This window comes from Hyperoodon ampullatus (genome assembly GCF_949752795.1).
Source record: "Hyperoodon ampullatus genome assembly, chromosome: 3".
NCBI lineage: Eukaryota > Metazoa > Chordata > Mammalia > Artiodactyla > Ziphiidae > Hyperoodon > Hyperoodon ampullatus.
The window spans coordinates 11422292-11442662 of NC_136916.1; the positions used below are offsets into that span (position 1 = coordinate 11422292).

General features: G+C 38.4%; 1 protein-coding gene across 6 annotated transcripts in view; it reads left to right on the forward strand.

Moving 5' to 3' along the window:
* The window catches only part of ARHGAP21 (Rho GTPase activating protein 21), a gene marked incomplete at its 5' end in the record, with an annotated part of 128029 nt that overhangs the window by 102249 nt on the left and 5409 nt on the right, over nt 1–20371 (forward strand). For 4 of the 6 annotated variants that reach the window (XM_079700623.1, XM_079700625.1, XM_079700626.1 and 1 more), the window contains 13 exons: nt 986–1022; nt 3331–3456; nt 9007–9291; nt 12300–12364; nt 12444–12580; nt 13487–13629; nt 14424–14579; nt 14676–14754; nt 15801–15874; nt 15952–16041; nt 17690–17815; nt 18022–18063; nt 18384–18489. In XM_079700623.1, the coding sequence (XP_079556749.1) occupies nt 986–1022; nt 3331–3456; nt 9007–9291; nt 12300–12364; nt 12444–12580; nt 13487–13629; nt 14424–14579; nt 14676–14754; nt 15801–15874; nt 15952–16041; nt 17690–17815; nt 18022–18063; nt 18384–18489 (1466 nt within the window). Of the gene's footprint in view, nt 1–985; nt 1023–3330; nt 3457–9006; nt 9292–12299; nt 12365–12440; nt 12581–13486; nt 13630–14423; nt 14580–14675; nt 14755–15800; nt 15875–15951; nt 16042–17689; nt 17816–18021; nt 18064–18383; nt 18490–20371 lie in introns of all 6 variants that reach the window. The other 2 variants (XM_079700624.1, XM_079700627.1) reach the window with 1 other exon arrangement.

Here is a 20371-nt window from a genome sequence, read left to right on the forward strand (position 1 = left end):
ATCCTCACCTCCCCTGACGCTCCATGGTGATCAGTGAGGCTCCTGTCACTGGTACCCCCTTTCCTGTTGTTCCAACAAGGGAAGCTCGGTTTTGATCTCTCAGAGAACAGCGCTCTGCAGTTTTGTTTGAGACATGTAAGCACTGGCGCCCTCTCTACCCGTATCCACTTTTTACTTCACTGCATTTAACCCCACTTCTTCATATGCTGTAGTTCAGATTACAGGCGTCTCCTGATGTTGTCGAAGATGAGTTTGCATATCTATTTCTGGTTGCCTTGTTGGCGGGGTGGGGGGCTCTGAGAGGAGAGGACAGCGCCATCTTCGATCACACCTTAAAATCCTAAGTTCCTTAATGAACTTTGAATTAAAACAACAACAAAACAAGTTTGTCCCATAAGTTTAAATTGTTTTTGAATAATTAATGTGAACCTGTCCTCCGAAGCCCTAAGCTTATTCAGTGGCAGCTGCTGTTCTCTGTACTGAAACATCCAGAATATGGTCAGAGGGAAGAGTGGCGGCCATGACCAGCCCTGATAATGCACTTGCTGCCGCCGTGTCCACAAGCTGGACAAGTGTGGAAGTGCCTGTCTCTATCTGACCGCTGATGGTGACCACTGACCAGTCATTATTGACAGTGTGAAAATCCTTAATAGAGCATTACACCTGTGGGTAAATAATAACATAAAGCCTAATGTCTAGTCTGAGTAGCTTTTTCCTTGATATAAAAAAAAAGGATAAGAAAATCTCACCTTTTATTCAGAGATGGTTTTAACTTACAGTTTAAGAAAACTTCTATCATGGAATCGAAAGTTTAAGTACTTATAAAACTAGCTGTTTTTCCTCATTTGCATCAAACTCTGATCATTTAACATGGTGACGATGAAATGTCAGCTTATTAATGAAAGGGTAGTTGTAATAGTCAAATTACTTTTACATCTTTAAGGTATTTTTTATGCATTTACTGCAAATACTTCTTTTCCAACAGGTCCTTTAAGCATGTATCTAGCCTGAAGGGAATCAAGGTAGGTATTCATTATTTTTAAAATTTCGGTAAATGATAAATGTTTCTATTTACCTGAATTTACTTTAGCTCTTCATAGAGCATTATTTCTTTTATCCATTAGGTATTTCATATTTAAATATCATAACCTCCTATTCTATAACTTTCAAGTGCATTTGGAAAATATCACTCTAAGTTGTGATTTCGAAACATATCCATCAAATATATAGCAGTTTACCATACATTGTGCTGATTTTTCTTATTTTGTAAGTTTATGGACAAATATTCAACTGCCCAGCAGTATGTTTTTTTTCTATCCTCAACATTATTATTTCCTGCCTCCCCCCCAGTTCCCCCCAATACAATCCGCCCTGTCCTCTCTTGTTTATCCTTCCCTCATGCCTTTCCCTCAATGAAACAATAAAAGCTGTTAGACAGGAATTTCCTTATTTTACCTTCTCCAAAAATACCAGGACCGTCATTTATACCCACACTTTCTGCCTTCCTTACCCTTATCTTAATAAGTATTTTTTTACGTGGCACATTATCCTATTAAGCACAAACGCCCACGTTTCTGCTTTGGATTCCATCACTTTTCACTTTCTCAAGACCCCTGTCTCTTCCGCATAATCACTCTTGCCATTGGCTCAGTCACCATCATACAGAAGCATGTTCTATGATTTCCTGTATTTAAAAGAAAAACCTTCCTCGAATCCACGTCCCCCTCTGTTTACTGCTCCGATTTACTCTTCCATTTTTCATAGCAAAATTCTTTGGGAAAAAAATTGTCAGTAGTTTCTACTTTCCCACGTCACATCTCTCTCACCCCACACGCATCCGAATGACACCGTTCAGGCCAAGGTTACCAGTGACACTCAGGTTGCAGAACAACTGGCTGCTTGGATTTTTCACTTAGTTGACCTTTCAGGAGTATCCACCGTAATTTCCCACTTACTTTCTGAAACACTTTCTTCTGCTGGCGTCCATTTCTGCCTCTGCGTGATATTTAAAATGTTGGAGAGTCTAGAGCTGGTTCTGACTGCCCTTTCCTCTCCACCTGCCCTCATTTCCTCAATGCTCCTACCCAGAGATCTCCCCGCGTGTACATTGCCAGCCTTGACCTCTTCCCCAAACCGAGGCTCATGTGGGCTCCTGCCCTGCACCATCTCCATTTGGATGTTTTACAAGCGATTCAAGGTTTCCATGACTAAGTAGACCTCAGTGACCCCCCAGACATGTGTATCCCTCCTTTTCCCCCATCTGTCTAAGTCCACTTCAATTTACCCACTTGTTCAAGCGCCAGGTCTAGGAATGAAGCTTGTTTCTTATTTTCCCTTTCAAATGGCGTCCGCTCTACCTCCAGAACATACCCTGAACGTTCACCTTCCTCTCTGTCTTCACTTTCGCAACTTTAGTCCCAGCTGCCACCGTCCCTCACCTGGATTCCCACAGTACCACCTCCTTTCATGGTTTCCCTTTCAAATTCGTTCTCCAGGTAGCAAGCAGAGCGACCTTTCAGCTGTATGATCAGATGATGTTACTCCTCTGATTCATCACTTCATGGCCTCCTGCACACTCCTGCCACCGCCTGAAGTACCCTGAACAATCTATAACTAGCTGTTTCTCTTACTCCCGTGGAAAAGTGAACATTTAAAATGATAACAGTGAGGGAATGCCCTCGGGGTCCAGTGGTTAGGACTCTGGACCCTGGGTTCCATCCCTGGTTGGGGAGCTAAGATCCCACATGCCTCAATGTGGCCAAAAAAAAAATGATAACAATGAATGTACATTCAGTAGCTATATATTCTCGTTGAATTTTTCTTTCCCCTGATCTTTCGTGGTTGCCTCTTTTTAAAATGTTTTCTCCAAATTTCATCTCACATGTTCTTTCTGCAGAGAGGTCTCACCTCAGCACCACCAGTTTATAGCTGCTGCTCTGTTGTTCCTTACTGCATCTCCCTGTTTCATTCTCCGAATGACACGAATCACAATCTGATCATTTTCTTGTTTTATTTTTCTTTCTTCTTTGCCTTTTCCCACTAAAATGTGAGCTCTTGAGAGTAGGTAAATTATACTATTTCTATTATTTTTTAGTGGTTAAAAACATTCCTTCAGGTGACTTTAAAAATGATGGTGGTCAATACCCATTTTTTTAAAAAGCAAAACCAGAAATTTTTCTAATGTAATTGATAAAGTTAGGGTTTTTCAAAAATAGCCTTTCGTTTGGAAGATTTAGTAAAAGACTTTTTCAGCAAAACAATTTCAACATGCAAATACTTATAAAGAAAAAAGGTGACATTTTGCTATGTTTTCTTTGGCCTTTTCTATAGATCACAGACAGCCAAAAGTCATCAGAAGATTCTGGATCCCGGAAAGATTCTTCCTCAGAGGTTTTCAGCGATGCTGCCAAGGAAGGGTGGCTTCATTTCAGGCCACTTACCACCGATAGGGGCAAGGTAGTGTGTTTTCTCAGCTATTGTGAGCGTGTGAAATGCAGGCCCTGAAAAATAAAGCATTAAGTCTCTATACATAAAATGGCAAAATATCCAGAATAAAGAGTGGAAAACATTTATAATATCTTTTTCTACATAAAGGAAAAATCATTTTTACTAATTCTAAGCAGAGCTTTAATTTTATACCTTTTTCATCCTTTATATCAATTACATGTGGAATATGTTGTCTTACATCTTGTCAATGTAAAAGAGACATCGGAGTATTTAAGAAGGAACTCTGCTTTTCTTATTAAGTAGTTTATTACGAATGGATTATTACAGAGTAGTACTTTAGGGACCGGCAGTTCTCCATATTAATAATTTTAAAATTTTTATTCAGTATCTCCCAGTTTACTCAAGTTGCCTTTTTTTTTTTTTGAGTTTTTTTTTTCAACATCCTTATTGGAGTATAATTCCTTTACAATGGTGTGTTAGTTTCTGCTGTAGAACAAAGTGAATCAGCTATACATATACATATATCCCCATATCTCCTCCCTCTTGCGTCTCCCTCTCACCCTCCCTATCCCCCCTCCAGGTGGTCACAAAGCACCGAGCTGATGTCCCTGTGCTATGCGGCTGCTTCCCACTAGCTATCTGTTTTACATTTGGTAGTGTATATATGTCCATGCCTCTCTCTCGCTTTGTCACAGCTTACCCTTCCCGCTCCCCATATCCTCAAGTCCATTGTCTACTTCTGTGTCTTTATTCCTGTCCTGTCCCTAGGTTCTTCAGAACCACTTTTTTTTTTTTAAGATTCCATATATATGTGTTAGCATATGGTATTTGTTTTTCTCTTCATGACTTGCTTCACTCTGTATGATAGTCTCTAGGTCCATCCACCTCACTACAAATAACTCAGTTTCATTTCTTTTTATGGCTGAGTATTATTCCATTGTATATATGTGCCACATCTTCTTCATCCATTCATCTGTCAGTGGACACTTAGGTTGCTTCCATGTCCTGGCTATTGTAAATAGAGCTACGATGAACATTGTGGTACATGACTCTTTTTGAATTATGGTTTCCTCAGGGTATATGCCGAGTAGTGGGATTGCTGGGTCGTATGCTAGTTCTATTTTTAGATTTTTGAGGAAACTCCATACTGTTCTCCATAGTGGCTATATCAATTTACATTCCCACCAACAGTGCAAGAGAGTTCCCTTTTCTCCACACCCTCTCCAGCATTTCTTGTTTGTAGATTTTTTGATGATTGCCATTCTGACTGGTGTGAGGTGATACCTCATTGTAGTTTTGATTTGCATTTCTCTAATGATTAGTGATGTTGAGCATCCTTTCATGTGTTTGTTGACAATCTGTATATCTTCTCTGGAGAAATGTCTGTTTAGGTCTTATGCCCATTTTTGGATTGGGTTGTTTGGTTTTTTTTGATATTGAGCTGCTTATATATTTTGGAGATGAATCCTTTGTCAGTTGCTTCGTTTGCAAATATTTTCTCCCATTCTGAGGATTGTCTTTTCATCTTGTTTATGGTTCCCTTTGCTATGCAAAAGCTTTTAAGTTTCATTAGGTCCCATTTGTGTATTTTTGTTTTTATTTCCATTTCTCTAGGAGGTGGGTCAAAAAGGATCTTGCTGTGATTTATGTCATGGAGTGTTCTGCCTATGTTTTCCTCTAAGAATTTTATAGTGTCTGGCCCTACATTTAGGTCTTTAATACATTTTGAGTTTATTTTTGTGTATGGTGTTAGGGAGTGTTTTAATTTCATTCTTTTACATGTAGCTGTCCAGTTTTCCCAGCACCACTTATTGAAGAGGCTGTCTTTTCTCCATTGTATATTCTTGCATCGTTTATCAAAGATAAGGTGACCATATGGGCATGGGTTTATCTCTGGGCTTTCTATCCTGTTCCATTGTTCTATATTTCTGTTTTTTTGCCAGTACCATACTGTGTTGATTACTGTAGCTTTGTAGTATAGTCTGAAGTCAGGGAGCCTGATTCCTCCAGCTCCGTTTTTCCTTCACAAGATTGCTTTGGCTATTCGGGGTCTTTTGTGTTTCCATACAAAGTGTGCAATTTTTTGTTCCAGTTCTGTGAGAAATGCCATTGGTAGTTTGATAGGGATTGCATTGAATCTGTAGATTGCTTTGGGTACTGTAGTCATTTTCACAATGTTGATTCTTCCAATCCAAGAATATGGTATATATCTCTCCATCTGTTTGTATCATCTTAATTTCTTTCATCAGTGTCTTACAGTTTTCTGCATACAGGTCTTTTGTCTCCTTAGGTAGGTTTATTCCTAGGTATTTTATTCTTTTTTTTCAATGGTAAATGGGAGTGTTTCCTTAATTTCCCTTTCAGATTTTTCATCAGTAGCATATAGGAATGCAAGAGATTTCTGTGCATTAATTTTGTGTCCTGCTACTTTACCAAATTCATTGATTAGCTCTAGTAGTTTTCTGGTAGCATCTTTAGGATTCTCTATGTATAGTATCATGTCATCTGCAAACAGTGACAGTTTTACTTCTTCTTTTCCGATTTGGATTCCTTTTATTTCTTTTTCTTCTCTGATTGCTGTGGCTAAAACTTCCAAAACTATGTTGAATAATAGTGGTGAGAGTGAGCAACCTTGTCTTGTTCCTGATCTTAGTGGAAATGGTTTCGGTTTTTCACCATTGAGAATGATGTTGGCTGTGGATTTGTCATATATAGCCTTTATTATGTTGAGGTAGGTTCCCTCTGTTCCTACTTTCTGGAGAGTTTTTATCATAAATGGATGTTGAATTTTGTCAAAAGTTTTTTCTGCATCTATTGAGATGATCATATGGTTTTTCTCCTTCAGTCTGTTAATATTGTTTATCCCATTGATTGATTTGCATATATTGAATCCTTGCATCCCTGGGATAAACTCCATTTGATCATGGTGTATGATCCTTTTAATGTGCTGTTGGATTCTGTTTGCTAGTATTTTGCTGAGGATTTTTGCATCTATTTTCATCGGTGATATTGGCCTGTAGTTTTCTTTTTTTGTGACATCTTTGGTTTTGGTATCAGGGTGATGGTGGCCTCGTAGAATGAGTTTGGCAGTGTTCCTCCCTCTGCTATATTTTGGAATAGTCTGAGAAGGATAGGTGTTAGCTCTTCTCTAAATCTTTGATAGAATTCACCTGTGAAGCCATCTGGTCCTGGGCTTTTGTTTGTTGGAAGATTTTTAATCACAGTTTCAATTTCAGTGCTTGTGTTCAGTGCTTGTCTGTTCATATTTTCTATTTCTTCCTGGTTCAGTCTCAGAAGGTTGTGCTTTTTTAAGAATTTGTCCATTTCTTCCAGGTTGTCCCTTTTATTGGAATATAGTTGTTTGTAGTAATCTCTCATGATCCTTTGTATTTCTGCAGTGTCAGTTGTTACTTCTCCTTTTTCATTTCTAATTCTACTGATTTGAGTCTTCTCCCTTTTTTTCTTGATGAGTCTGGCTAATGGTTTATCAGTTTTGTTTATCTTCTCAAAGAACCAGCTTTTAGTTTTATTGATCTTTGCTATTGTTTCCTTCAGTTCTTTTTATTTCTGATCTGATCTTTATGATTTCTTCTCTTCTGCTAACTTTGCAGTTTTTTTGTTCTTCTTTCTCTAATTCCTTTAGGTGTAAGGTTAGGTTTTTTATTTGTGTTGTTTCTTGTTTCTTGAGGTAAGATTATATTGCTATAAACTTCCCTCTTAGGACTGCTTTTGCTGTGTCCCATAGGTTTTGGGTCATCGTGTTTTCATTGTCATTTGTTTTTAGGTATTTTTTGATTTCCTCTTTGATTTCTTCAGTGATCTCTTGGTTATTTAGTAGTGTATTGTTTAGCCTCCATGTGTTTTTATTTTTTACAAATTTTTTCCTATAATTGATATCTAGTCTCATAGCGTTGTGGTCGGAACAGATTCTTGGTACAATTTCAATTTTCTTAACTTTACCAAGGCTTGATTTGTGACCCAAGATATGATCTATCCTGGAGAATCTTCAATGAGCTCTGGAGAAAAAAGTATAATCTGCTGTTTTTGGATGGAATGTCCTGTAAATATCAATTAAGTCCATCTTGTTTAATGTATCATTTAAAGCTTTTGTTTCCTTAATTTTTTTCATTTTGGATGATCTGTCCATTGGTGAAAGTGGGGTGTTAAAGTCCCCTACTATGAATGTGTTACTGTCGATTTCCCCTTTTATGGCTGTTAGCATTTGCCTTATGTATTGAGGTGCTCCTATGTTGGGTGCATAAATATTTACAATTGTTATATCTTTTTCTTGGATTGATCCCCTGATCAGCATGTAGTATCCTTCTTTGTCTCTTGTAATAGTCTTTATTTTAAAGTCTATTTTTTCTGATATGAGAGTTGCTACTCCAGCTTTCTTTTGATTTCCATTTGCATGGAATATCTTTTTCCATCCCCTCACTTTCAGTCTGTATGTGTACCTAGGTCTGAAGTGGGTCTCTTGTACACAACATATATATGGATATTGTTTTTGTATCCATTCAGCCAGTCTATGTCTTTTGGTGGGAGCATTTAATCCACTTACATTTAACGTAGTTATCAATATGTATGTTCCTATTACCATTTACTTAATTGTTTTGGGTTTGTTATTGTAAGTCTTTTCCGTCTCTTGTTTCCTGCTTAGAGAAGTTCCTTTAGCATTTGTTGTAGAGATGGTTTGGTGGTGCCGAATTCTCTTAACTTCTGCTTGTCTGTAAAGATTTTAGTTTTTCCGTCGAATCTGAATGAGATCCTTGCTGAGTAGAGTAATCTTGGTTGTAGGTTTTTCCCTTTCATCACTTTAAACATGTCCTGCCACTCCCTTCTGGCATGCAGAGTTTCAAGTTGCCTTTATAATAATTTTATTGTTTCCCCTTATTTTATAAATATAGAGGTATTTAAATGAATATCATTATCAATATATGCTTCATTAAGTAGATAACAATGTAAGAAAAACTTCACCAGAAAATTTTCTACAATATTTGTGCAGCTTAATTTATAAGAAAACTTTAATACTGTCAAAAGAGTGTCAAATTTTTTTTTAGAAAACCCATCTTGCATGTTGTTGCTTGACCGTGAAGTTGATAAATTTTGTTAACTAAATTCATTACGTGTACATATCCTTTGGGGATTACTTTTTTCAGTGTTTGTCATTTGCGTGATCTAAGACTTGTCTTAAACCTCGCTTTCACTCAAAGGATTTTTCTGACTGACCTTTTTCCTTAATTTCTATTCCCTTAGCATTTTGTATGTATTTTGCTACACTCGCCTTATCCTAATTAACTTTGTTCATTTTATTTTCTCAACCCAATTAAAGTTGAGATTTCATTGCCCTTGATTGTGATAGGAATACATTACCCAACTTGGTTTACGTTCCACACTTTTTTGTCTTTCCTGCCCTAACAAATATATATTGACGTAAAGCAGCCACCTGCCACGTTGGGTATACATTTAAGCGTGTTAACAGTGTTGCTAGATGCATCTGTCCTGTCACTAAGATTTAGCCAAGTGTTGAGTATGCCTGATCTGTCTCATGTTCTCCAGCGAGTTGGTGGAAGTATTCGACCATGGAAGCAGATGTATGTTGTACTTCGGGGCCATTCGCTGTACCTGTACAAAGATAAACGAGAACAGACGACTCCGTCTGAAGAGGAACAGCCCATCAGTGTTAACGCTTGCTTAATAGACATCTCTTACAGCGAGACCAAGAGGAAAAACGTCTTTCGACTCACCACATCCGACTGCGAGTGCCTGTTTCAGGCTGAAGACAGGGACAACATGCTAGCCTGGATCAAGAGCATCCAGGAGAGCAGCAACTTAAATGAGGAGGTTAGTGTCCAAAATGACGTTGATAAAACTGACGCTGTCACAACATTTTCTTTTTAAAGAAGACTGAAAGAATCTGATACATCATTTTTAAAAAATTATAATGTGCTATCTTCACTTGAAAATAGTTGATCAGGGCTTCCCTGGTGGCTCAGTGGTTAAGAATCTGTCTGCCAATGCAGGGCACACGGGTTCGAGCCCTGGTCCGGGAGGATCCCACATGCCGTGGAGCAGCTCAGCCCGTGCACCACAGCTACTGAGCCTGCGCTCTAGAGCCCATGAGCCCCAACTACTGAGCCTGTGTGCCTAGAGCCTGTGCTCCACGACAAGAGAAGCCACTGCAATGAGAAGCGTCTGCACCACAATGAAGAGTAGCCCCTGTTCACAGCAACTAGAGAAAGCCCGCACGCAGCAACAAAGACCCAACTCAGCCAAAAATAAATAAATGAAATAAATAAGTTAAAGAAAAGAAAAAGTTGATCAGAAGGAAAATTCAGGGACTTCCCTGGCATTCAGTGGTTAGGACTCCGTGCTTTCACTGCCAAGGGCACAGGTTCGATCCCTGTTTGAGGAACTAAGATTCCACCAGCCACACAGCGCAGCCAAAGAAAAAGGAAAACTCAAGTGTACCTATTTTATATTATTTTCACTTTTTGGGAAAATCACCATTACTGACCTAGAAAAACAGATTATTCATATATTCTGCATACTTTCTCAGAAGCAGTGAAGCACTGAGCAGAGACCTAGGTTCCTAGTCCTGGTCATTACCTTTATGACTGAATAATTCCAGATCTGTTTCTTTGTGTCAAAACCAGGGTTGTTGTGGGCTTAAGTTACAGTGAAAATGCTTCTCCAAACAAATTGCTGTGTAAATGCAGAGACACTGATAGCATGATTCTTGTTAATGAAATTATGCAGGCAAGAATATAATATAGCCTACTGTAATACAGTAATTGGTTTCTAAGAAAACTTGTAGTATCAGAAATCATGTTATAAGCCACTTTTTCTTTTTAATAAGGAGAGTTTCTGACTCACAACCATCAAGTCATTTTTTACAGCAGAAGTTTCAGTAGTGAAGATTTTTTTTTTAAGTGAAGATTTTTTTTTTAAGTGTACATAACTGTAAACTTTACAGAGCAGATTCAGCAATGATTAAGTCTAGATTTTGCTCAAGGGTGCCTTTTTCATATCATCAACACAGTTTTTCTTAGACGTTATTCTCCTTTGCGTGCCTGTTGTTATGACAGAAAAACCGCCACAAGGTTCTTTCCCCCTACTGTGCCATTACAGTATGCAGCAACACCTACATTAACCATGAAGTTATGCAAATTATGTTCTCGAATTCTGTCATTTCCATTATATCCAATTCAAGTCATGAAAACTTAGACCATAGGAAAATGCCTGTACTTTTTCTCATCTGACAGTTTGCACTCTACCTTGTTTGTCGTGAACAACGAATACCAGATCCCTGTCAATACAGCCCTTTTTCTACAACCACTGCTATAAAGAGACATCAAACCTGAGTTTTGGCAAAGTAAACAGGGAGAATCACAACTTGGGTGTAGATTTCAGCTTTAAGTAGCAGTTCAAAGGAGTTCCTGTTTGGTCAGCCCCTGCTCTATGCCAGGCGTCCTGCTGGGCAGTAGATGACTTCGTCTTTGAGACATAGGGCTTTCTAAGGAATTGAATGAAGTGATGCTTACGAAGAATGCAGCCCAGTGCCTGGTAGGTCATGAACATGTACTTCATGTCAGCCATTATAGCATCATCACTATCATCTGATTCTAAGACACGGGTATTTTCATCGAGTTTTATAGCTAAGAAAGTAATAATTCACCCAGCGTATACCATATGGCTGTCACTCTTTTAAGCATTTTATATCAGTTAATCTCAGCAACCATATGAATGTGTCTTCTTATTATCCTCACCATGTTTCAAACAAGGAAACTTTGTGGCAAAGAGAAGTTAAGTAATTTCCCCAGGGTCACATAGCTCAGAATTGTCAAGCAGTCTTATTCTAGCTCTTAACCATATCCTCTTTCAGTTGGTAAATGAGAAGAATCGATTTGAATTTGAGAATTTACAAAGCCTGTATTCTTTGTAAATTGTAACGTTCACTATGACCAAAACGAGACAAGTAAAAAAAATACTTGCGGACACATGTCAATTTATAATTGGAACCAATAGGGAAAAAAAAAATCATTTCCTTATGATCAACTCTGAGTTTTCCATGTAGCATATTATTTTTTTTTTTTTTTTTTTTTTTTTGCGGTACGCGGGCCTCTCACTGTTGTGGCCTCTCCCGTTGCGGAGCACAGGCTCCGGACGCACAGGCTCAGCAGCCATGGCTCACGGGCTCAGCCGCTCCGCGGCATGTGGGATCTTCCCGGACCAGGGCACGAACCCGTGTCCCCTGCATCGGCAGGCGGACTCCCAACCACTGCACCACCAGGGAAGCCCCATGTAGCATATTATTGAGGCTAACCTGTTGAGGTTAAAGAAACCAGTTTTGAGCTTTTCTCTTCTGATAATATAACTGTCACTTCTGATACTAATTGACCCTCAATCTCACTGTTCCTATCAATTAATCATTAACACATTTTGGCAGTATTCCATCTTATATCCAACTGTATTATTTTGAAACGCTGATCATTCTTTCTGGTATTAGTGAGAGAAAAAACTGGCTCACTGCTTCCCAGTCATTTATTAAAAACGCCAGATCAATTCAGTAGGTTTGAACACTGGCTACTTGCTGGTACTAGTCTAGGTGTTGCTGGGGTACAGAAAATAAACAGAAAACTCTTGGCAGTGGCGGAGGCACTTGAACATTTGTCACTTAGTGATGTTAGGTCATGATTTGAATAGAGCTTTTAAAACAACTCCATGGAGTCTGTATTGAATAAGCAAAGTAGTACAGTATAGAGCTCCCCGCTGCGCCCCAAAAAGAGTAGGATCCCGATTTAGGGAGTTTAGAATTGACTTTCTAATTTTACCTTCTATTTATTCTGTAGGACACTGGAGTTACTAACAGGGATCTGATTAGTCGAAGAATAAAAGAATACAACAGTCTGATGAGGTGAGAATCCCACCATGCCTGCAGGTTAATTGGGATGTAAAATACGTACATTGTCAGAAATGTTCCTTTCTTTCAGCAGCAAAGCAGAGCAGTTGCCAAAGACCCCTCGCCAGAGTCTCAGCATCCGGCAGACTCTACTTGGTGCTAAAGCAGAGCCTCGGACTCAAAGTCCACACTCCCCCAAGGAAGAGTCAGAAAGGAAGCTTCTCACTAAAGGTACTGATATCAGCATTCCTAGATAAATTTAGGATTTAAAACTGGGTTTGTAGTAAATCAACTATACTTAAGTAAAAAAAAAAAAAATTTTTTTTTTAATAAAATTGGGATTTTAAAGGTGTTTTCATGTTTTTCTGTGCCTTTTCTGCGGACCTCAGCTCAGGGTGAGCTAACCCAGAGATCACTGGGGGCCTGGTCCAGGCTGGTGGGGCCTTTCCCTTAAGCTGGGGTCCAAGACACCAGTTCTTTTTTTTTTTTTTTTTTTTTTTGCGGTATGCAGGCCTCTCGCTGTTGTGGCCTCTCCCGTTGCGGAGCACAGGCTCCGGACGTGCGGGCTCAGCGGCCATGGCTCACGGGCCCAGCCGCTTCGCGGCATGTGGGATCTTCCCAGACCAGGACACGAACCCGTGTCCCCTGCATCGGCAGGCAGACTCTCAACCACCGCCACCGGGGAAGCCCAACACACCAGTTCTTATAATAAAGATCAAGTGAAGGAAAATACAACACATACATCTATGTCATAAACTACCAATTTGATAAATGCAGAGGATCCAGGTGTTTTCGTTTTGAAATAAAACCATTATGTTTCCTTTTGCTAAAATCTCACTATAAAGATGTCACATTAATTCTATTGTCTTGACTGTTTTAAAGAAAATCATGGTACAGATTGTCAAAGGGTGAAGAAGCATAATTGATTCGTACTAAATTATATGGAGGGTTGAAAGGAGTGCTATGTCAGGAAGAGAACAGAATAGAATATGTTTGATACATAAAGGATATGTTATTTATAGTACAGGACTCTGATTTATATAAATATTGATAAAGGATCTTTAAAGTCATGATTTAAACACTCTTGTTTCTATTTTCTTTTCTTTATGTCATTTTCTTTTGAATAACGATCAAAAGATGACACTAGTCCCCCAAAAGACAAAGGTACATGGAGGAAAGGCATTCCAAGTATTATGAGAAAGACATTTGAAAAAAAGCCTACTGCTACAGGAACGTTCGGGGTCAGACTGGATGATTGCCCGCCAGCTCATACTAATCGGGTAAGAGACACCAGCCAGCCAGATTTCCTAAAGCCATTAATTCAGCCGTAGTCATAACAGGACCCGAGTACACAGCCGTGCAGATCACAGGGGATATCTGTCCATCTGATGAGTATTTTCCTCTTCTTAACAGACCTTAGTTCCTCTAAGCATGTCTGACCTGTATGGGTGTATGGAGTAATTTTATCTATAATGCTTTTTTCTAATGTGTTGACTCTGAAATAGAATAATTATTCAACTGCTAAGAATGTATCTGAAACTATCGGTAAGAAGTCATTTTCAAGTCATGTGTGTTTCTGCTTTCAGCATTTTAAAAGAAGGATGGGAACAAGGATCTGATTAAGAAAGTGTGATAAATGTAAATGTGCGTGCGTGTGTGTGTGTGTGTGTGTGTGTGTTTACAGTGCCCACGTTAGGATTCATATCATGAGTGGATGGATGTTATTCTTTCCCCCTCCTCTCCCCCTGCCCCCCTTCTTTTATTCAACTGAACTGTTTCCACATTCTCCCTACTTGCTCTTGTTTCTTCTTTAGACTATTATCTCCCTGTGGGTCCTCCTCTTTCAGTCTTGACCTGTTCATTCTCTTTCCACTGACTCAACTATCTCTTGCTGGTTTTATCTCTTTCCAGTTCTCCAGTGTTTATATTCTTTATTTTCTCTATACCAAATAACAGCAATTTATATACTGTTTCCTTTTGGATGAAAAGGGACTTGTAGCTACGATATGTATCTACCAACTGAAGATAAACATTCGTGCTGTGTTAAATAAAATGTTTATTTCTTGTTTTGCAGTATATTCCATTAATAGTTGACATATGTTGCAAATTAGTTGAAGAAAGAGGTCTTGAATATACAGGTATTTATAGAGTTCCTGGAAACAATGCCGCCATCTCAAGTATGCAAGAGGAACTCAACAAGGGAATGGCTGATATTGATATACAAGACGATGTAAGTTTGTGTATTTCTATTTGAATAACTGGTCTGTGTTTTTTTCCTTTGTGGTACTGACTACAAAAATACTGTATTTTTATTTTACATACCTAGAAATGGCGAGATTTGAATGTGATAAGCAGTTTACTAAAATCCTTCTTCAGAAAACTCCCTGAACCACTTTTCACAAATGGTGAGTTAACCCCACCAAAGACACCGATGCAAGAGTTGAACATTACATTGTTGGGAAACCACAGCATATTAAATTGAACCAGGGGAAAATATTTTTGTCAAAAGAAACAGGAGGTTTTGTTTAGTTCTTACTTGTATACAAAGCATAATCATGTCCTATTTTTTGTCATTTGGATTGTTTTTTCCTCCTGATACATTTCAGTGAAAAACAGTTTATAAAATGTTGTTAAAGTTCAGTAAAAATATGTATTATCCTGTTCATTCATGTTTACAGCTGAGTTGAAAATATGTTATTATTGTTCTCAGTGAAAAGCCTTCAGGCATAATAAGGTACAATTAGTAGAAAAGCATTTTTTCAGCCAAGCCAAGTATTTGACTTAGATAAGACCTTGTAGTAGATGTTGCAGTGCGGGGAGAGAAAGTGGACACACTGTGTAAACACAGGAGGCCCCCTCAGAGAACTCACATTTTAGGGAATTTCCTTTGTTTGATAAGGCATAGGGGCATCATTAAAAGCTATAGTAGTTTTATTTTATTTTATTTTATTTTTATACATTTATTTATGGCTGCGTTGGGTCTTCGTTCCTGTGCGGGCTTTCTCTAGTTGCGGCAAGCGGGGGCTACTCTTCGTTGCGGTGCGCAGGCTTCTCATTGCAGTGGCTTCTCTTGTTGCAGAGCACGGGCTCTAGGCACGTGGGCTTCAGTAGTTGTGGCACACGGGCTTAGTAGTTGTGGCTCATGGGCTCTAGAGTGCAGGCTCAGTAGCTGTGGCCCACGGGCTTGGTGGCTCCGTGGCCTCTGGGATCTTCCTGGACCAGGGCTCGAACCCGTGTCCCCTGCATTGGCAGGTGGATTCTTAACCACTGTGCCACCAGGGAAGCCCCTATAATAGTTTTAGGACAACATTTCAAAGGCTATTTGGGGTCTTCCCTACTATTTTTTTCTTTTTAATTGTGGTTTGAAATTGAACCTTAAAGGGAAACTAGATTACAGCTCACCTCAACAATTTAAGATGAATTTGGTTTTTTTTGTTCTTACTGTTGTCAGATAAATATGCCGACTTTATTGAAGCCAATCGTAAGGAAGATCCTCTAGATCGTCTGAAAACATTAAAAAGACTAGTAGGTATTATTTTATATTTTTGGAGGTACAACAAAAGTTCAGCATTTAAATCCATCATGAAAATAATATGTTTCAGATTCATGATTTGCCCGAACATCATTATGAAACACTCAAGTTTCTTTCGGCTCATCTGAAGACAGTGGCAGAAAACTCAGAAAAAAATAAGGTGTGTAAACTGTTTATTGAAGAGACGTACTTTCAGTGGCTTTAGTTGAAAAGATGTATTTCACTGCTTCATGCGAAATAGTCAAAAATAGGTTATAATTAAATAAAAGCTCTAAAATACATCATACTGGTGATCACGTCCCTCTAAAGATCACTCTTAAAGATCCCCAAAATATGAACTGTTGTTTTTTCAAGACATTTTCTTTTACGTTTATCCAGCAAGAAAAATGAAAAAGTCAGAAAGTTTACTTCTTTTATTTTTCAACTGTATATTAATATTTTGAATGGGCAATATTTGCACAAACAACAGTCAAAATGTATCACATGGTATACAGTGAAAAACAACAGACATTTTCTTTTTTTGTTTTATTTCATTTAGATTTAGCAGATAATTTTTTTTGGTTTTGTTTTCATACCACCGTATTACCTTTATCAAACACGACAAAATTTATTATTCCTTCGTATTATCTAGTAGTCTGTTCACGTGTAGCTTTTCCTGATTGGTTTAAAGAAATATCTTTTGGATGACTATTGTATGATTTTACTCACATGGAATAAAAAAAAAAACCACACACAAAATAAATGAACAAACCAAACAAAAACAACACATAGATACAGAGAACAGAGTAGTGGTTACCAGAGGGGAAGAGGCAGGGGTGCAGGGGAGGGTGATAGGGTAAGGGGGAATCAACTGTCTGGTGATGGATGGAAACTAAAGTTCTGGTGTGGATCCCAAGACCAGTTTGATGTTTTTTTTTTTTGAGTTCCACAATGGTTTTTTACCCTCTAGTATGTTTTTGGGATTGGTTATTTAATATTTTAATCAAATCCTAAGGTCAAAAAATTACACCAGACACTTATAAGATATAACAAAGAAAAACAAAAGATTCGCACCTTTGACAATCAGGTACTTAAAACAGGAGTACAAACTTATCATGGAAGGAAACATACAAACATACAGGCATGTAATACTGAGGTGTTCACTGGTACAAGGATAAGCAACAAGCTTTGGAAGTCTTGGTTGAAGTAAAAATTTTGTCAAAAGAATATTTTCAGACATTAGTTTTTACATATTCATGATCTTAATGTACTACTCAGGCAAATTTGGAAATTTTTATGTATCTCTTTCTGTTTGTTTAGTTTTTGAGGGGAGAGGTTTTCCCTATTCTTTTCCAAGTTTTATTCCCTTTGATTTTAATATTTTTGTCAGTTGATCCAGCTTTATTAATACTTATTTTTGGTCGAGGTGCACGGCTTGTGGGATCTTAGTTCCCTGACCAGGGATCGAACCTGTGCCCCCTGCAGTGGAAGCGCAGAGCCCTAACCACTGGACTGCCAGGGAATTCCCTGTAATACTAGTTTTGAACCAGATCAATTGTTTTCAATTAAAGACTCCCTGGAAAAAACGAATGCCAATTAAGTATTGTATGTTGTCATTATAGCAAGAAAAAGAATTTACATATAGATCAGTTTATGGAAACTCTAACCCTGAAGCATTATTTTTTTTTACACACATCAGTCAACCATTCTTTGAATTCTTTTTCATCAAAAGATTCTTTCAGAAGTAAAATGCCAAACATGCACTGGGAATTTCAGCCTACTTTCTTAAGAAAAGTTGTGATATTTTCTAATATCATCCTCTGTTGCAGATGGAACCAAGAAACCTAGCCATAGTGTTTGGTCCAACTCTCGTGAGAACCTCTGAAGATAACATGACGCACATGGTCACTCACATGCCAGACCAGTACAAGATCGTAGAGACACTTATCCAGCACGTAAGTCCAGGCTTCGGCTCATCGAGAAAATTCTTTTTCATGAGCAGCTGATAGTTGGTAGGGCAGAATTTGGTTATATATATATATATATATTTTTTTTTTTTCCTAAGAGAATTACCTTTTTTTCTGTGCTATCCTCCAAAATATAGATCTCTGTAGGGGGTTATTTAATTTCTCTTTTTCACCTTTTTTATTTTAAATTTTAGCATGACTGGTTTTTCACAGAAGAAGGTGCTGAAGAACCTCTTGTAAGTATTGTCCGTCAGCATTTGTACTCTGTTCTTCTCATTTGGGACACACAAGATCCTGATCCTACAACTGTGTCACCTTCCTGCTTTGTATGCTATTGTCTGCTTTGCACCCCGAAAGCAGGTCTATAGCGCCTCAGTTTCTGATCTAATGAAAATCCAAGTATGATACTTATTTGGTAATTAATTATGTGCAAATAATGTAAAAAATGAAGCATATGTCCTCCACTCAGTAATGTGTCTTTTACTAAATGTTGTTTGAATTTTAAAGAAAGTATCTTTGAAGAGATGATGAAGAGATCTTTGTTTATTAACCATAGACAACAGTGCAGGAGGAAAACACAGTAGACTCCCAGCCAGTGCCAAACATAGATCATTTACTCACCAACATTGGAAGGACAGGCGTCTCCCCTGGAGATGTATCAGGTAACTCTTGCCTGGGCAGTATTGATCTCTAGGTTAAAAGCTAAATTCTTATAACATGAAAGAGCAAATCAATCATAAGTAACAATTCACTATGATTTTTTTTCCTTTTCTTCTTCTTTTTTTCCCTTTCCACTAATAAAAAAAAATGTAATCTTCCTTTTCTGATTGATCTGAATTATCTTCCAGTGACTGTAATGCCATTGGCAGTGCATGGAGTTGTAATGCTTGTCAGAAAGGAAATATGAGGGAAAATGAGCATGCAAACCACTGTTTTGTTCTTTTTTTTTTTTAATTCACAGTTTCCATGTAATAGTCATCACAAGGTAAAACAGATACACGCTACTGAGTATGTGGTTGCTGTGATGGCAGAAAGTATGGTCTAGACTGTATGAGTAGTTCTTACTCTTGAGCTGGACGTTCTGTTGAAAAAGCAGCCAGTTAAATATGTAAAATGCTCATGGGCACCATTCCCATAAATGCAGTATATTATCTCGTCACTACAGAGGTCACCGTAAAAGTCAATTTCTTTGACATTTTCTTCTGTCTTCTATTGCCACCCTAATGTTCGGTGAAGTATCAGTTCTGATAGGCTCTTTCGATGCAAATTATCTCCTGCCAAACTGTTGCACTAACCTAGCATGTTTTACACCATGTTCTCCCTTTGTCTCTAGTTCTTGTTTTAGTCCTAAAGGGTTTTCTTTCCAGCACTTACTGACACAGGCAAATCTATACTGATGTTGCACAGGCGAGATGGGAGGAGTCTATCACACGGTCATGTCGCTAGTGGATTCCGTGGTGTCCCTGATGGACAGCTGGAACTGTAGGAAGAAGGAGGACTGCTGTCCACACTGTAGCTGCCTTGTCTGCAGAAACCCCCGATTCCTGTAAATGCAAACCGAGTTGATCTGTGGTGTACATTTTCTCTTACGATTATTGTAAACAGATCACTACTACTTTCTTAAAAGTTTTTCTGCTGTTTCTTGTTATTTCTGAAGCAGACCGTGAGGAGAAATAGCATGGTATGGTCTACCAGTTCTTAAAGTCATAAAGCATTGAGCCATGTGTTGAAAGGGGCGTGGCATGGGGCTCAGCTCATTAATTCTGAAAAATCCATTTCCCTGAAGTTGAAAGAGAAAATTTCCAAATTGGTGTTGTCCTGAAGAGTGCTAGCCCCTTCCTACCCTCTTTATACTTGTATAATCTGAGTTTTTGCCAGACAGTAAAATGATGCTCTCCATTTTTCCATTTCCATAATAGCATTTGTTAATAAATAATTGGAAAACTGGTAGCAGTTTAACTAGTCAAAAGGATCCCTGACTGCACAGATGTGAAACCGGGGTCCAGAGCACAGAGGTCAGCATGATTTAATGTAACATCAAAGTGACCTAGAAGCAGGGTTATCCTAATGCATCCTTACGCACACAGTATATGCTTCTAAAATTTAACATTGACAGTCTGACAAAAATCAACATAAATACACTGAGTCTGAGCATCTCAATTTGTAGCGAGGGCAGCCAACAATCCTAAACGTTCTACATTGTGTATCAGTTTCAGATACAGGATGTGGTACATAGTGCAATTCTTCAAAAGGTCTTCGAGCTGCTTTATTGCTAGATTTAATGCTTAGCAAATTTAATAAACACTAGTGTTTCTGTTTTGTTTAGTACAGGGCTCCTTTGCCATCCCTATCATTGAGCTGATTCTGCCTACAATTCACAGCATCCTTTCATGGCGGTGGCTTTCTGTGGTGCAGCTTGCATCTTTGTGAGCTCTGACTATCCACTGTGTTCTATTGTTTTTGAGTTTTGCTTTCACATTTTGTTCTGTGCCTGTCTTTTCCATAAGTTTTGCATTGTTTGTTGAAAGCAGTAAAGAATCTGAC